General features: G+C 44.7%; 1 protein-coding gene across 1 annotated transcript; it reads left to right on the top strand.

Annotated features, from left to right (window-relative positions):
• Positions 1-294: 294 nt before the first annotated feature.
• lims2 (LIM and senescent cell antigen-like domains 2) lies at positions 295-15180 on the top strand. Its single transcript, XM_067444844.1, has 11 exons — positions 295-649; positions 3843-4002; positions 5558-5624; positions 5775-5895; positions 5974-6123; positions 7807-7957; positions 8100-8192; positions 8309-8357; positions 8435-8510; positions 13035-13189; positions 14808-15180. Exons 1-10 carry the CDS (start codon positions 531-533, stop codon positions 13174-13176), a joined length of 1128 nt encoding a protein of 375 aa, XP_067300945.1. The 5' UTR covers positions 295-530; the 3' UTR covers positions 13177-13189; positions 14808-15180.
• The last annotated feature ends 2921 nt before the right edge of the window (positions 15181-18101 follow it).

Here is an 18101-nt window from a genome sequence, read left to right as displayed (position 1 = left end):
CTTTGTCTGACAGATAAAGTGCTATGATGAACTCAGGAAACAGCAATTGATCTAAACACCACACTAACATTCAGTACATTATTACTATATGTTAATTAGTTATTGCTCTGCTGGTTATTGATGTAACTGTGAGAGTCTGGGTGAAGTGTCCCACAGGGTTATCTCAACCAGAATATTCAGGATTTTTAGGAATATTAGGATCAGGAGTAGTCATGTTAGTTGAGGCAGTAGAAGTGCTCACAAACCAAGTGTCTCTGGGTGAAGTGTGGTTTATAGGCAGGGTTCAGACATGAGGTCAGGAGGAGCGGGACAGACTGTCACAGTCTATTATTGACTCAGGGTCTGTCAGTCTGTCCCGGCTGCTGCTCTCACACAAGCGTCACCAGTCCGGCTCTGGGATTCCACCAGTCTGTCTCCTTCGCTGTGATTTCTGGGATTATCTCTGTGATTCCACCAGTCCGTCTCCTTCGCTGTGATTTCTGGGATTATCTCTGTGATTTCACCAGCCTGTCTCTGTGATTACCTCTGTGATGGAGGTGGAAAGTATCAACGGCCTCCAGCCGCACGCTGAGATCTCGGCTGAATCTGAGCTTCCCCGGCGCAGCGATGTCAAAGTCTACAAGGAGTTCTGCGACTTCTACGTGCGATCGTGAGTCTGCCGCTCCTACAGCTCTTCTTGGCTTCATACAGCTTCTGCATATTCGGAAACGCATGAAAAATATACTTGTATTGCTGCATTCAGGACTTTGTAATTTATATATAATTATAAACTATACTATACTCAACTGGTTGACTCTTGTATGATGAATAGATAAAAGCACAAATATAAATACTGCCCTGAAAGCAGATTATTATAACTTGATCACTGGTCACGGCTGGCCTTTACGGGACCCTTCAGCAGTAAACTACAGTAAATCTGTAAAACCTGTGATCTGTAACTCTGAGCTGATAATATACATCATGTTTTAGCTCAGAAAGAGAACAAATACCAGTGATTGACTGATTCATTGCATTAATGATGACAAAAACTATCCCCTTTACATGCCCTTTTACATTTGTCTGTTTTGTGAATTGCTTTGTTTTTTTGAGGTTTGCACAAAAAAAATACTTGCTCATACTTTTGCAGAAATGGCAGATAGTCTGAAGCCAGTCGCTTGCAGATGAGATGTTTAATCTCATATCTAGATCCTTTTTCCCTTTACTGTGGAGGATTCCGCTCTTATTCGCTTCCAGTTATTTTACTTGAACAAAAACTGCTATTTGTTATCAGATTTCATTATTATAATCATAATCACACTGGTTTGTGCAGATACCCAGCTAGTAATTTTACATTTAATAGACGTCTAATTGCGTTCCAAACACAGCCCTGACGTCAGGGCTAAAACAAGGCTGAATTAGGGCTATTTATAGTGTAATAGACGTCTAACCATAGCCCAAGAATAGACTAGTCATCTAGAACATGAACAAGTCAAATAAATGAAACCAGACACCTTATAATCACTGTTGACTTTGCTCACATGATGGAATATCATAAATCTCACAAGATATTTTGGCAAAAACTACAGGTAACCAAATGTAAGATTTTTTTTGGCTAGAAGTAGGTTACTCATAGCCATACTATATTGGGTCTACAGTTAACCGAGACGGTGAAATGATGGCTATTGCTTGCTGGGTAGTTTTACCATTTACTGCTCTTTGTCTCAGTAATTTCCCTACAGCGGCTGATGAATCAGAAGTCTCACACATTCACAGAAAACAGCTCACAGAGTACGGTGGATAGAGCAACTCGTTCTGTACTCGCCTTCTCAGTTCAACAACAGTCTAATCACTAGCGAACAGGCAAACATCTTTTCAAAAATAAAGTGCTGTCAGTGAGTTTGAAGTTTGGAAATGTAAAGAGAAAGAGTCTGTATTGTTATATTTCTCATCTTTGTTGAAGCACCTTTGGCACCGATTAAAGCCTCAAGCCTTTTTGGGTATGATGCTCAAGCTTGGCACACCTATATTTAGGCAGTTGCAGGTCCTCCTAAGCTCCATCAGGTTGGATGGGGAACATCGTGCACAGCCATTTTCAGATCTCTCCAGAGATGTTCAATCAGGTTCATTTCTGGGCTCTAGCTGGGCTGCTCAAGGACATTCCCAGAGTCATCCTGTAGCCGCTCCTTTGTTATCTTGGCTGTGGGCTTAGAGTCGTTGACCTGTTGGAAGATGAACCTTTGCCCCAGTCTGAGGTCCAGAGCGCTCTGGAGCAGGTTTACATCAAGGATATCTCTGAACATCGCTGCATTCATCTTTCCCTTGATCAGGACTAATCTCTCAGTTCCTGCTGCTGAAAAACACCCCCACAGCATTATGCTGCCACCACCACCATGCTTCACTGTAGGGATGGGATTGGCCAGGTTATGAGTGGTGCCTGGTTTCCTCCATCCAGGCTAAAGAGTTTAATCTTTGTTTCATCAGACCAGAGAGGCCTGAGAGGTCTAACCCTAACCCACACAGACCTGATTGGTGTAGAGCTGGAGAGATGGCTGTTCTTCTGGAAGATTCTCCTCTCTCCACAGAGAAATGCTGGAGCTCTATCAGAGTGACCATCTGGTTCTCTGTCTCCTCCCTGACTAAGGCCCTTCTCCCCTGATCACTCGGTTTGGCCGGACGGCAGCTCTAGCTCCTGGTGGCTCCAAACTTCATGTATGGGTGATGGAGGCCACTGAGCTCATTGGGACCTTCCCCAGATCTGTGCCTCTATACACCCCTGTCTCTGAGTCTACAGACAATCCCCTCATGGCTGGATTTGTGCTCTGACATGCACTGTTAACTGTAGGACCTTATATAGACAGGTGTGAGCCTTTCCAAATCATGTCCAGTCAGCTGAATTGACCACAGGTTGGACTCCAGTCAAGTTGTAGAAGCATCTCACGGATGATCTGTGGAAACAGGAGCACCTGAGCTCAATGCTGAGAGTCATACTTATAGATATGTGATTTGTTTGTTTTTTAAATATTTTTTTACATTTGCAAATCTTTAAAACAATCTTCTTTCACGTTGTCATTATGGGGTATTGTTTGTAGATTTTTGAGGAAAATAATGATTTTAAACCATTTTGAAATAAGGCTGTAACACATACAAAGTGTTGAAAAAGTGAAGCGGTGTAAATACTTTCCGGATGCACTGTACATACGTAATACTCCTGCTGAGGTCACAGCATCCTGACCAGTTCCAGACCGTGTTTTCCATGTCATGTGCAGCTGAGACTAGAGTTAACACAGCTGTGTGCTGAACAGATCAAGCCCTGTATGCAGATACACATGCCTTACATGCTTCTCCAGACAGTCCAGAGTCTGACCTTCACAAAGAGCAGCCAGAGAACAGCTGTACTATTCCTCACAATCTCACCCAGTGAGTAGTGCTTTAGGAGACGCTTTTATCCACTGACTCTGTCCAGTGAGTCCACAGCATTTGGGGATCACTGTATAACACAATAACGGCTCTAATGATCTGACATGCGATATTCACGATAGGATACCGCCAGAAATCAATGAGATGGCCGTATGCCAGTAGACAGGATTAGAGAAGATCAAATATGCTAGACATGCTGTTGACAGTTGTGTGTAAATGTGAAGCCGAGCAGAAGCAGCACCTAATGGTCACGTCACCTTTACTCATATAGCTCTTTATATGACAGCGCTGAAGCATTGTAGAGTTTGAAATGAATTGTGTGCATTTTACCACTGAATAAAGGGATTCTAGCTATGGCATCAGGAATCAGGAAACATTATCTAATGTGTTTTACTAGACTGTAGTATTTGAAGACTCATTGGATGACCTATCCTCTGTCTCCACAGAAACATGACAAGCGCTCTGGCCCATGCGGCGTGTGAGGTGTGTAAGGCCGGCTTCAGGCCGACTGAGAAGATGGTGAACAGTAACGGCGAGCTGTACCACGAGCAGTGCTTCGTCTGCGCCCAGTGCTTCCAGCAGTTCCTGCACGGCCTCTTCTACGAGGTCAGACGCTTCAGGGGTCCCTCTGTGGGACGATATAATGGGGAAAAGAGCGCAAAGAACGCAGAAAACTCGAACCTGTGTTTACAGAAAGATAGTAGATGTCGAGTGTCTTTATAAATGAGAAAATGAACCATTAATGAGTAAACGTTGATTAGTTCAGGAAAGAAACAAGTGGCTGAAACTGATCTTTGATGCTCATATCTGTTTGAAAAATCATTTATGCCACTGCCCATAAATTTGGCCTTCAAACTCCTTAAAATGCACGTGTAGATCTGGAAAATCTACATTTTTTCGGGGCGGCCTACACCAAACTCCCCTAGCAATATCACTTATATGCCCTATGTATTTATAAAAGTCCTATGTATAGCCCTGTTGCAGGATTTACCCCAGCCCCAGCCCAAATTATTTTTATGGTGGGGTCCCCATAACACAATTTCAGCACTGGCTTTAAATGTCGCCCCCTTTTAGAGAATAGATGCATCATCCAAACCTAAAGACTAATTCAGGAATGCTTTGGAGTATAGAGCTATGTTTGGTCTTGGTTTCTGTCACTGGGCAGATTACTGCGGAAGTATGAAAACGTTATGAACGTTTAGGTTTACTGTAAAGGAGATGTACTGTACTAAATATTTTTTTCTCTAAAATTACAATAAAATCAAAGACATATGTCTAACCAAGTTGTGTTCCAAATTTGAAGTTGATATCACAAAAATGTAGTTTTCTAATGAGGTTTTTGTTTTGGCACAGTACCAAAAATATCCACCAGGTGACAAACACATTAAATTAAGGGATTTCACAGTGTAAAGTGGAGTTGAAGATACCAAAATCCAAGAAAACAAGTTTTGAAGATTTTAATCATCTTGAGTGAAAAAAGTGGGGAAAGATTAAATAAAAACCCAAGAATAATCTTAATAAATCAGATTGCAGAAGCACACATGAACATGGAAAAATGATAACAGTCACTCAAATCCAAGCAATGAAGTTGACTTTATATAACGCCTATGTTTCCACGGGTTTTAAAATCTTGTCTAAGACATTGGTAACACTTTATTTTGATGGCCAACACTGCAAAAAATGCTCTTCTTACTTAGTATTTTTGTCTTGTTTCTAGTCAACATATCTAAAAATTCTTACATTAATAAACATTTATTAGACGAGTACAAATTAATGTCTTGTTTTGGGAAGAAATAACTCTAAATGAAGAGAGTTTTTGCTTAAAATAAGTGAAATAATCAGCCAATGGGGTGAGAAAAATAATCTTGTTTTCTGTTTGAATTAAGATTACTTTTCTCAACCTATTGGCAGATCATTTATCTTATTTTAAGCAAAAACTCTCTTCATTTAGAGTTCATTTACATGTCAACTTATTCTACTTACCCTAACCCAGTCTACTAATACTCTAAGGAGAGCTTGTTGACATGTAGTTGTAAAGTTACTCATAGTCAGCAGAATGTCGAAGTGGACCATCACATTAAGGTGTAAGACATGTTTGATGAGGACATGAATCTGTGCCGGTGTTTTTCTGTAATCATGTCTCCTGCTCTTGCTTCTGCAGTTTGAAGGCAGAAAGTACTGTGAGCATGACTTCCAGATGCTGTTCGCCCCCTGCTGTCACCAGTGCGGTGAGTTAACACAATAAGGCCTAGAATATTTCCCTCCGCAGCCTGACTGGATGGGGTATTCTGGGAGATGTATGACACCAGATTATAGCATAGTGTGGCAAACTCAAACTCTTGATGGTCTCAGCATGGTGTGACTGGTTGTGTTGCCAGGCGAGTTTGTGATTGGCCGCGTGATCAAGGCCATGAACCTCAGCTGGCACCCCGAATGCTTCTGCTGTGATCTCTGCCAGGCCGTTCTCGCAGACGTGGGCTTTGTGAAGAACGCCGGCAGGTGAGGCTCAGATCGGCAGAAATCAGGCCACTGAATGTGATCAGGAATGGGATTTGAAGTCCAAATTCTGCCCGACAGGCACCTGTGCCGTCCGTGTCATAACCGAGAGAAGGCTCACGGTCTGGGGAAGTACATCTGCCAGAAATGCCAAGCCATCGTGGAAGATGTTCCACTGATCTTCAAGAACGATCCGTACCATCCTGACCACTTCAGCTGCTATAACTGCGGGTGAGCAAACACGACAAACACCAGCGAAGGCAGGTCTCATTATGCAGGAGGTCACAGGACACGTGTTTATCAGCCGTCTGTTTAGAGCTCGTGTTGTCCCTTTAAAGAGGCTCTGTCATGCTCTTGTTCTAACTCTTGCTGTTGTTTCTTAACCTAGTAATCTAGACGTACCCTAGGGGCAGCAGATGTCCTTTTCAGCCAGTGTCGTCTAGCAACTCTCTGTTAGATTAAATTCAAGCATATCTTTGCGTCATTGCGTCACATCTGAACACATAAAGATGAGTCCCGGTTAGCAGGTTATATTGCTCCATTTCCGATTCATCCTCTGTGAAATGCAAAAGTCTTCGGACTTCGGAGAGACTACAGAGACCAACGCTCTCCATTAATTTGTTTTGCGTGAATCGGCCTACTTATCATTTCTGACTTATATAAGAAAAAAACAGAGCAATGTCTAGAAGCTGATGTGCGACAAGGTGTACAGCTAAAAAACACAGAACTAAAAACCCAGAAGTGTTTATAAGCTGTCGACCCAACTAGCGAGCGTTTAAAGACATAAAAGTGGATCCAGGCGATTGAGACAGAGCCTGACATGTTATATTACACTGAGAACGACGCCCCCTGGAGGAAAACGCAATAAGAGACAGGAAATATCATATATAACGCTGACATTTGGATATTTGACAGAATGTTTACTGCACATGTAGGCATACTGAGTGTCAGGATTGACCCAGTGGAAGCTGTCAACCCCAAAAAACGAGTGTTTAAGGAGACAAAAGTGGATACAGGCAATAAGACGGGAAGCTTCACACTGCAAAAAAATGCTCTTCTTACTCAGTATTTTTGTCTTGTTTCTAGTCCAAACATCTAAAAACTCTTAAAACAAGAAGTATTTACTAGACAAGCAAAAATTATTGTCTTGTTTTGGGGAAAAATAACTCAAAATGAAGAGTTTTTGATTAAAATAAGATAAATAATCTGCCAATGGGGTGAGAAAAATAATCTTAATTCAAACAGAAAACAATTATTATTTTTTGCAAGAATTTTTTGAAATTTTGACTAGAAACAAGACAAAAATACTGAGTAAGAAAAGCATTTTTTGCTGTGTTGCAGGAAAACTGGGTCAATCCTGACACTCAGTATGCCTACATGTGCAATAAACATTCTGTCAAATATCCAAATGTCAGCGTTATATATGATATTTCCTGTCTCTGATTGCGTTTTCCTCCAGGGGGCGTCGTTCTCAGTGTAATATAGCATGTCAGGCTCTGTCTCAATCGCCTGGATCCACTTTTGTGTCTTTAAACGCTCGCTAGTTGGGTCGACAGCTTATAAACACTTCTGGGTTTTTAGTTCTGGGTTCTTTAGCTTGTTTTCTGTACTCCTTATCCCATCAGCTTTTAGACATTGTTGTGTTTTTTGTTATAAGTCAGAAATGACAAGGAGGCTGATTCACACAATACTAAGGCAATAAAGAGTTGAGCTCTTCCTACACCTCTTCCTGTGGTATTCTGGAGATCCTGAAGCCCTGATTGGCTCAGGTGTTAGATCAGGACAGGGCCCTCCAGGACCGAGCTTGAGGAACCCTGAGCTAACCCTGAGCTTTTGAGAGTCTGATACTAAGTATAGCACCACTCTAAGGTTGAGGCGTGTGTGTGTGTGTGTGTTTAATGTGTGTGTGTGCAGTAAGGAGCTGACAGCGGAGGCCAGAGAGCTCAAAGGCGAGCTGTACTGTCTGCCGTGTCATGATAAGCTGGGCGTGCCGATCTGTGGAGCCTGCAGGAGACCCATCGAGGGCCGCGTGGTCAACGCTATGGGAAAGCAGTGGCATGTGGAGGTATATTATCACCACACCTACAACTGATCCAGCAATCACCATCCTCTGATACATCAGCACACCTAAAACTGATCCAGCAATCACCATCATCCTCTGAGCCAGAATCTGGCATCTTCACACACGTGTGTTTGTGTGTTTGCAGCACTTTGTGTGTGCTAAATGTGAGAAAGCGTTTCTGGGTCACCCGCACTACGAGCGCAAGGGCTTGGCGTACTGTGAGAACCACTACAACCAGGTACAGTCTGGAGCTTCATTACACATCCTTGCTGGAATACTGTAGCCACACTTTAACATGAGAGCGGTCGGGCCATGATGGAGTCCGTCTGAGATATTTCTGCATGTGTGTTGCAGCTCTTCGGAGACGTCTGTTATCACTGCAACCGCGTCATTGAGGGCGACGGTGAGACGGTTAACTCTTAAACTCTGCTCTGGGCTGGCCTTATCCTGCAGAACTCACTCTGATCCTTCTCTCCTCAGTTGTGTCTGCGCTGAATAAGGCCTGGTGTGTCAAATGCTTCGGCTGCTCCACGTGCAACTCCAAGCTGACTCTCAAGTGCGTACGATCACCAACACGTCCAATTAAAGCATTCATCTGGGCTAGTTCAGGGTTTCTGACCCTGTGTGTGTGTTTCTTAATGCGTTACTGGTTTGATTGTAAACATGCATTTGTTACAGTTTTTTACAATTGATTTGACAATTTTTTTTAACCCTTTTAACAAATATCCTAAACTCTTAATGCACCAACACACCTACAACACAGAACTGGCAAACCGTTTGTCATGCTCAAAATCACACATTGTAAACTAAACTCCAACATTCATTTTCAAAATCAAATATCTTTTCAAACACTAACACACGTTCTCTTCCAACAGCAACATTTGGTCAATCATAACACAATGTCATAAAAACACTAACATCAGATGGAACTACAGAAACTGCGTTATATTATGTGTCAGGTCTGCCCTTATACAATAGACGGTATATTTGATTGATCATAGATTATGTGTCTTTTAACAGCTCTACACATTTTGGTTTTGTTTATAATAAATTGCATCAATTTTGCTTAATTTGCTGCAGAAGTTCAATACAAAAAATGAATGACCCATCTCAGAGTAACTTTATAGAATGCCCTTCAGTTTTATTTCATTATCAGCAATCACCATGTGGACTATATCAAGTTCCTGTTCTTCATTCAGGAGCTTTCCTCTGCCCCCTGAGTGAGGTAGATACCGAATCTTTAGATAGACAGAGTACAGTTATATATTAGAGACCAGAGGTATACAGTCACTGTAATACATGGTAAAAAAAAAAAAAAAAGTTCCACTTTGCAGTAGGAGAAGCCCTTAATCAAACAAGAACAAATGTAGGGGCGGGCCTTGATTGTGTCTGTGGGGAATTGATTGGATTGCTGTGGTTTGCTATTGGCCGATCTCATGTGAGTGACAGTTGGCCCCGCCCTCATCAGAGAAGAGATGAGCAATGGTTCCATAGTGACTTTAATTTACTTTCATAAGCGTTTTACCATTGATCGAACAGCAGAAGTGTAACTGTGATGTACAGACTGAGCCATTGTTTGGCAGCTGAGCTCTCCCAGGATAAGGAAGGCTGGAGTGTGTGCTAATGTGCCGTATCTGTGCCGTTGCTCAGGGATAAGTTTAAGCTCTCCCAGGATGAGAAAGGCTGGAGTGTGTGCTGATGTGCCGTATCTGTGCCGTTGCTCAGGGATAAGTTTGAGCTCTCCCAGGATGAGAAAGGCTGGAGTGTGTGCTGATGTGCCGTATCTGTGCTGTTGCTCAGGGATAAGTTTGAGCTCTCCCAGGATAAGGAAGGCTGGAGTGTGTGCTAATGTGCCGTATCTGTGCCGTTGCTCAGGGATAAGTTTAAGCTCTCCCAGGATGAGAAAGGCTGGAGTGTGTGGTGATGTGCCGTATCTGTGCTGTTGCTCAGGGATAAGTTTGAGCTCTCCCAGGATGAGAAAGGCTGGAGTGTGTGCTGATGTGCCGTATCTGTGCCGTTGCTCAGGGATAAGTTTAAGCTCTCCCAGGATGAGAAAGGCTGGAGTGTGTGGTGATGTGCCGTATCTGTGCTGTTGCTCAGGGATAAGTTTGAGCTCTCCCAGGATGAGAAAGGCTGGAGTGTGTGCTAATGTGCCGTATCTGTGCCGTTGCTCAGGGATAAGTTTAAGCTCTCCCAGGATGAGAAAGGCTGGAGTGTGTGGTGATGTGCCGTATCTGTGCTGTTGCTCAGGGATAAGTTTGAGCTCTCCCAGGATGAGAAAGGCTGGAGTGTGTGCTGATGTGCCGTATCTGTGCCGTTGCTCAGGGATAAGTTTGAGCTCTCCCAGGATGAGAAAGGCTGGAGTGTGTGCTAATGTGCCGTATCTGTGCCGTTGCTCAGGGATAAGTTTGAGCTCTCCCAGGATGAAAAAGGCTGGAGTGTGTGCTGATGTGCCGTCTGTGCTGTTGCTCAGGGATAAGTTTGAGCTCTCCCAGGATGAAAAAGGCTGGAGTGTGTGCTAATGTGCCGTATCTGTGCTGTTGCTCAGGGATAAGTTTGAGCTCTCCCAGGATGAGAAAGGCTGGAGTGTGTGCTGATGTGCCGTATCTGTGCCGTTGCTGAGGGATAAGTTTGAGCTCTCCCAGGATGAGAAAGGCTGGAGTGTGTGGTGATGTGCCGTATCTGTGCTGTTGCTCAGGGATAAGTTTGAGCTCTCCCAGGATGAGAAAGGCTGGAGTGTGTGCTGATGTGCCGTATCTGTGCCGTTGCTCAGGGATAAGTTTGAGCTCTCCCAGGATGAGAAAGGCTGGAGTGTGTGCTAATGTGCCGTATCTGTGCCGTTGCTCAGGGATAAGTTTGAGCTCTCCCAGGATGAAAAAGGCTGGAGTGTGTGCTGATGTGCCGTCTGTGCTGTTGCTCAGGGATAAGTTTGAGCTCTCCCAGGATGAGAAAGGCTGGAGTGTGTGGTGATGTGCCGTATCTGTGCTGTTGCTCAGGGATAAGTTTGAGCTCTCCCAGGATGAGAAAGGCTGGAGTGTGTGCTGATGTGCCGTATCTGTGCCGTTGCTCAGGGATAAGTTTGAGCTCTCCCAGGATGAGAAAGGCTGGAGTGTGTGGTGATGTGCCGTATCTGTGCTGTTGCTCAGGGATAAGTTTGAGCTCTCCCAGGATGAAAAAGGCTGGAGTGTGTGCTGATGTGCCGTCTGTGCTGTTGCTCAGGGATAAGTTTGAGCTCTCCCAGGATGAAAAAGGCTGGAGTGTGTGCTAATGTGCCGTATCTGTGCTGTTGCTCAGGGATAAGTTTGAGCTCTCCTAGGATGAGAAAGGCTGGAGTGTGTGCTGATGTGCCGTATCTGTGCTGTTGCTCAGGGATAAGTTTGAGCTCTCCCAGGATGAGAAAGGCTGGAGTGTGTGCTGATGTGCCGTATCTGTGCCGTTGCTCAGGGATAAGTTTGAGCTCTCCCAGGATGAGAATGGCTGGAGTGTGTGCTAATGTGCCGTATCTGTGCCGTTGCTCAGGGATAAGTTTGAGCTCTCCCAGGATGAAAAAGGCTGGAGTGTGTGCTGATGTGCCGTCTGTGCTGTTGCTCAGGGATAAGTTTGAGCTCTCCCAGGATGAAAAAGGCTGGAGTGTGTGCTGATGTGCCGTCTGTGCTGTTGCTCAGGGATAAGTTTGAGCTCTCCCAGGATGAGAAAGGCTGGAGTGTGTGCTGATGTGCCGTATCTGTGCCGTTGCTCAGGGATAAGTTTGAGCTCTCCCAGGATGAGAAAGGCTGGAGTGTGTGCTGATGTGCCGTATCTGTGCCGTTGCTCAGGGATAAGTTTGAGCTCTCCCAGGATGAGAAAGGCTGGAGTGTGTGCTGATGTGCCGTATCTGTGCCGTTGCTCAGGGATAAGTTTGAGCTCTCCCAGGATGAGAATGGCTGGAGTGTGTGCTGATGTGCCGTATCTGTGCCGTTGCTCAGGGATAAGTTTGAGCTCTCCCAGGATGAGAAAGGCTGGAGTGTGTGCTGATGTGCCGTCTGTGCTGTTGCTCAGGGATAAGTTTGAGCTCTCCCAGGATGAGAAAGGCTGGAGTGTGTGCTGATGTGCCGTATCTGTGCTGTTGCTCAGGGATAAGTTTGAGCTCTCCCAGGATGAAAAAGGCTGGAGTGTGTGCTGATGTGCCGTCTGTGCTGTTGCTCAGGGATAAGTTTGAGCTCTCCCAGGATGAAAAAGGCTGGAGTGTGTGCTGATGTGCCGTCTGTGCTGTTGCTCAGGGATAAGTTTGAGCTCTCCCAGGATGAGAAAGGCTGGAGTGTGTGCTGATGTGCCGTCTGTGCCATTGCTCAGGGATAAGTTTGAGCTCTCCCAGGATGAAAAAGGCTGGAGTGTGTGCTGATGTGCCATATCTGTGCCGTTGCTCAGGGATAAGTTTGAGCTCTCCCAGGATGAAAAAGGCTGGAGTGTGTGCTGATGTGCCGTATCTGTGCCGTTGCTCAGGGATAAGTTTAAGCTCTCCCAGGATGAAAAAGGCTGGAGTGTGTGCTAATGTGCCATATCTGTGCTGTTGCTCAGGGATAAGTTTGAGCTCTCCCAGGATGAGAAAGGCTGGAGTGTGTGCTGATGTGCCGTCTGTGCTGTTGCTCAGGGATAAGTTTGAGCTCTCCCAGGATGAAAAAGGCTGGAGTGTGTGCTAATGTGCCATATCTGTGCCGTTGGTCAGGGATAAGTTTGAGCTCTCCCAGGATGAGAAAGGCTGGAGTGTGTGCTGATGTGCCGTATCTGTGCCGTTGCTCAGGGATAAGTTTGAGCTCTCCCAGGATGAGAAAGGCTGGAGTGTGTGCTAATGTGCCGTATCTGTGCCGTTGCTCAGGGATAAGTTTGAGCTCTCCCAGGATGAGAAAGGCTGGAGTGTGTGCTGATGTGCCGTATCTGTGCTGTTGTTCAGGGATAAGTTTGAGCTCTCTCAGGATGAGAAAGGCTGGAGTGTGTCCTAATGTGCCATATCTGTGCCGTTGCTGAGGGATAAGTTTGAGCTCTCTCAGGATGAGAAAGGCTGGAGTGTGTCCTAACGTGCCGTATCTGTGCCGTTGCTCAGGGATAAGTTTGTGGAGATGGACCTGAAGCCGGTGTGCAAGCGCTGCTACGAGCGAGTGCCAGATGAGCTCAAGAGACGCCTGTCCTCCAGACGGGAGCAAGACAGCAAGGACAAGAAGAAGAAGATGGCAATCTGTCTGTGAGGACCCCTCAGCGGTAAGTGCTTTAACCACCCTACAGTGCTCACATCATTCACTCACGCGGCTCAGTGTGTGTGTGTGCATGCTCAAATATATATAACGCTCAGATTTATAAACACGATGTGGAAGGCTGCGTTTACACCGACATACAAAATCTGATTGTTTACTCACATCTGACTCATATCTGTGGAATTTGCAGAAAAATCTGCACGAGATCCGATTATTCGCATCCGAGCTGAAGCACTTACAAATGTGGTTTTAAATGAGATGCGCACTGCAACAAATGCTTTTCTTAGTATTTTTGTCTTGGTTCTAGTCTAAATATCTAAAAATTCTTACATTAAGAAACATTTTCTAGACAGGTAAAAATTATTGTCTTGTTTTGGGGAAAAATAATAGATTTTTTGTTTAAAATAAGCTAAATAATCTGCCACTGGGGTATGCAAATTAATCTTAAAACAACATTATTTTTCTCACCCCATTGGCAGATTATTTTGAGTTATTTTTTCCCCAAAACAAGACAATTTTTACCTGTCTAGTAAATGTTTCTTAATGTAAGAATTTTTAGATATTTAGACTAAAAACAAGAGTAAGAAGAGCATTTTTTCACAAAGAGACAAAGAGAGTGTGTTAATGTTGTGTTATGAAACAGATGTGCCCATGTGGAAACTCTGCCCTTTCTTTCATTAATTCATTTTTTAAAAAGAAATCTTACAGCACTACTTTATTTCTCTTCAGAATTCTAGATCTAATGAGCTAAAGATTACATAACAAATTAAAATTACCATAATTTTCCTGTATATATCTGTTCGGTCAAGCATCTATGACTGCTGCTATCTTGTCCATGCTGGTAATCATAAATAATCATGGCCACCCAACATGAATTATAGAAATTATTTAAATAATGTGTCCATTTAAAAGCAGAGGGTCTACCAATGCCATTGTCTACCAATCTACCAATGCCATGCCATCTACCAATGCCATGCCATTGCTCAGAAGAGAGCAATGGCATGCTCTCTTCTGAAGCTTCAACTGGGCAGCAGTGGCTCAGTGGTTCATGTAGATTGTCTACAAACCGAAAGGTTGGTGGTTCGATCCCCGGTTCCACCTGAACAAGTGTCGAGGTTCCCGACGAGCTAGATGGTGCCTTACATGGCTGACATCACCGTTGGTGTATGAATGGGTGAATGTGAGGCAAAAATGTAAAGCGCTTTGGATGGCCATAGGGTCTGTTAAAAGCACTATATAAATGCAGTCCATTTAACTTTACCTCTTACCATTCAATTTTCCATTGGCACACAGCGCTTCTTTAAACCTCAAACATGAGGGCGAGTAAATGATAAGAGAAGCTTCATTTATGGGTGAATGATTCCTTTAACTGCCACACTAAAGAATCACTCACACTTCACTCAATGTATATCTGCTTCATACGGAGAGCTGTACTCTCAAGTCCAGCCTTTGGTCCACTAAGAGCATTTCTGGCCCGTTTTATACATGCAGACTTTTATTAAAGTGTCATTTAGAGGATTAAATATAAACATCCACATGCCATCTTCAGACATGCAGTTTCTGAGATTATGCAGTTGTGTTGGACTGATTGATTGATTGAGTTGTTAAACTGTGTGTGTTTGCAGGCTGATGGAGATGAAGAACCGCCTCGAGCACACGTGTGTAAATACACACACTCTTCATGTGTGTGTGTTATGAGCTGATGGAGATGAAGAACCGCCTCGAGCACACGCATGTGAATACACACACTCTTCATGTGTGTGTGTTATGAGCTGATGGAGATGAAGAACCGCCTCGAGCACACGCATGTGAATACACACACTCTTCATGTGTGTGTGTTATGAGCTGATGGAGATGTCTGACTGTAGCTCAGTCACTTCAGTGTTCATGAATATGAAGACAGATGTTCTGTTGAGCTGTTTAACTCCTCCTCACTTCAGTTCTGTTATATATGTTTATAATGTTCAGCTGCAAACACAATAAAATGCTGTACTGTAACCACTTTTATCTACTATTACTATCTACTGTGTATCTAACTAGTACTGTAGTAACTTATTATATTAACAACATTATCTACCACTGATAATGAAGCGCTACATGGGACTGGACAAGTCCTGATTGAGCAAACTTATCTGGATCAGATTGAGAGATGGAGTCGATCGACACCCAAAGCTTCAGTCCTAGATCAGCATCTCCTCATCCAGTAACATTAGGCTGGTCAGGAGATGGTTAACAGCGCCCCTACCATACAACTGGGAAAACTGGGACCGAGTTACAATGGCTCTTCTGGTGATTTTGCATATATCGGCTCCTGATGTAAGACAAACTCGCTTCCATTCGCCTCACGTCTGAGATATTTGATGAGCTCAACATTTGTTTATACCTTGAGTCTCCACTTCCTGACTTAGATGCTGAACATCATCATAATGTTTGAAAGGCTGCACCGATTAGGCATAACATTATGACCACTGTGAACTGCACTGATGATCTCTTCATCTCGTCTCCTGGTTAAAGGTAACCCTAGCCCACTCTAGCCTAAAGAGCAATGCCAAAAAGAAATAAGGATCCTGCTCAGTACCCGGTGCTCCTGCAACATTTCTCTCTAAAAGCTACTGCTGCTCTGTCTATTACACATAAATACACACATATGCTGGGAGCTACAGCTTTCAGTTGTTCCAATCGTTTATATTTGAGTGGCTTTGGGCAAGCAACATGTGCAACTATGTAATGGTCCTAATTGTTTTGCTCCTTTGTAAAAGGGTTCAAGTGTAAGTTTGGTGTTCTCTAAGCTGGCATCTTAAAATCAGCCTATTCCCTTTGTCTCTCTAAATATCAAGGGGATGAATACCTGGATAAAAAGGCAAAAAATAGCATCTTACCTGCAACAATTAAAATCAGCCATAGCCTTTCTGTAGGAAACCCACCTAAAGAACGATCATGTCAATTATCTTAAGAGGGGTTGGGTTAAACAAGTGTTCCACTCCAAGTTTAACTTTAAGGCCAGAGGAACAGCAATCCTCATACTTAAGGACATTTTCCTTTCAAGCTGAAGAAGTGATTTCATCTGGTTCAGATACATGGCATCATGGAGTCTGACTGTTTGAGGTTGTTTAAACGAGTTTAAACAGGTGCCATTAATACAGGTAATGAGTGGAGGACAGAGGAGTCTCTTAAATAAGTTACAGGTCTTAAAATCGTGCTTTTTTGTAGGTGACCAAATACTTATTTTCCACCATAATTTGCAAATCAATTCTTTAAAAATCAGACTCCTCTAAATATATTTTTGCCCCACTGTGTCACGGTTCATGAATCCGCTGTCTCTCTCTCGTCTTGTGAACTGTCTGTGGGCGTGGTCACTGATTAACGCTGATCAACTGTGTCTTTATATGTTCAGTAACTGGTGTCTCATGTTGTCAGATCGTTGTGGTTCCTGTGTGTGTGTGTGGTCCTGCTGTTCCCCACTGTTCATGGTCCCTGGAGTTGCTCGTTCTTCGTCGTCTGCTGTCGTCTGGTTGTTCCACTCAGCACCAAGATAAGAGCACTTCACTTGGATCACTCACGGGATTGGAGCACCTTCACCATGCTGTCCACCGTCTGACCCCGTGTTCTTCGTGGCTTGTGCCAATTTAATAAAGAGCTTTTGCATTTGCATCCACAATCTGTGTATAATTACAGAACGATCTGACCATCGATGGATGCAGCAAGCGCTACAAGTTGGGACGAATTTGCCTCCCGTAGTATTGCGAGGATGGACCAGCAAGAAGAGGGCATCGCCAACACAGGGCGGGCAGTCCAAGCTCTTGTAACGCAGGTGTCCGAGCTCACCCGACAACTGCAACTACTTAGTAGCCCCACTGCGCCGCCCACACCGCACATACAACCCATTGCCATCGAGGAGAGTTCCCCACGAGAGCCGCGCCTACCCACCCCGGAGGGTTATGCAGGTGACTCAGATTACTGCAGAGCATTCTTGACCCGTTGTTCGGTGTACTTCTCTTTACAGCCACTGACATTTCAACAAGAGAGCTCGAAGGTGGCATTCGTGCTCACATTACTGTCGGGCAAAGCGGCTCTTTGGGGAACGGCGGTGTGGGAGAGTAAGGATCCATGCTGCGCCTCGTTCCAGGCACTCTCTGAAGAGATAAGGAGGGTCTTCGATCGTGAAGCGGCGGGTAGGGAGGCGACCAGACTACTCGCCGATCTTCGCCAGGGAGAACGCTCGGTGTCGGAATACTCCATCCAGTTCCGCACCCTGGCCGCAGAGTGCCATTGGAACGAGGTGGCGCAGTGGGACCGATTCCTGCATGGGCTGGCTGACTGTGTCCAAAGAGAGATTTATATGCTGGACCTCCCTTCTATTCTCAACGGACTGATAGAACTGGCATTAAGAGTCGATGCTCGGATGAGCAGGATGGGTCAATTTCATCATGGACTATGGTCTCGTGAAGTAGAGGAGGCATGCAGCGACAGGAGAGGCACGGTCAGCACCATCTCCGATTACGAGCCCATGCAGGTGGCGAGAGCTCGGCTTTCCCGGGAGGAGAGAGAAGCGGAGATCCCTGGGACTGTGCCTGTACTGCGGCAAGCCGGGTCACTTCATCAACTCCTGCCCGGTAAAAGATCAAGCCCGGTAGTAACGCTGAGGCTACTATCGGGTGGGATCTTCACTAAGAAGACCTCACCATCAACCACTCTCCTTCTGGTAAGACATAGGGGGGCAGCTCACACGCACAACACTGAAGCACTGCTGGATTCGGGAGCGGAAGGTAATTTCATGGACTTTGGACTAGCTCAGAAACTTCAGATCCCCTTCTCACCACTCCATCATCACATCTCTGTCAATGCCCTCAATGGCCAACCACTTCCCAACATCACACACATCACTGACCCTCTCACGCTCATCATATCCGGCAACCACA

Source organism: Pseudorasbora parva, chromosome 5 (assembly GCF_024679245.1).
Source record: "Pseudorasbora parva isolate DD20220531a chromosome 5, ASM2467924v1, whole genome shotgun sequence".
Taxonomy (NCBI): Eukaryota; Metazoa; Chordata; class Actinopteri; order Cypriniformes; family Gobionidae; genus Pseudorasbora; species Pseudorasbora parva.
This window is presented reverse-complemented; position numbering and strand designations above follow the sequence as displayed.

Coding starts and splice junctions, on each gene's coding strand:
- lims2 (XM_067444844.1), top strand. CDS start 531: ATGGAGGTGGAAAGTATCAACGGCCTCCAGCCGCACGCTGAGATCTCG. Junction 7,958..8,099: donor GAAAGCAGTGGCATGTGGAG/GTATATTATCAC, acceptor GTGTGTTTGCAG/CACTTTGTGTGTGCTAAATG. Junction 8,193..8,308: donor GTGAGAACCACTACAACCAG/GTACAGTCTGGA, acceptor TGTGTGTTGCAG/CTCTTCGGAGACGTCTGTTA.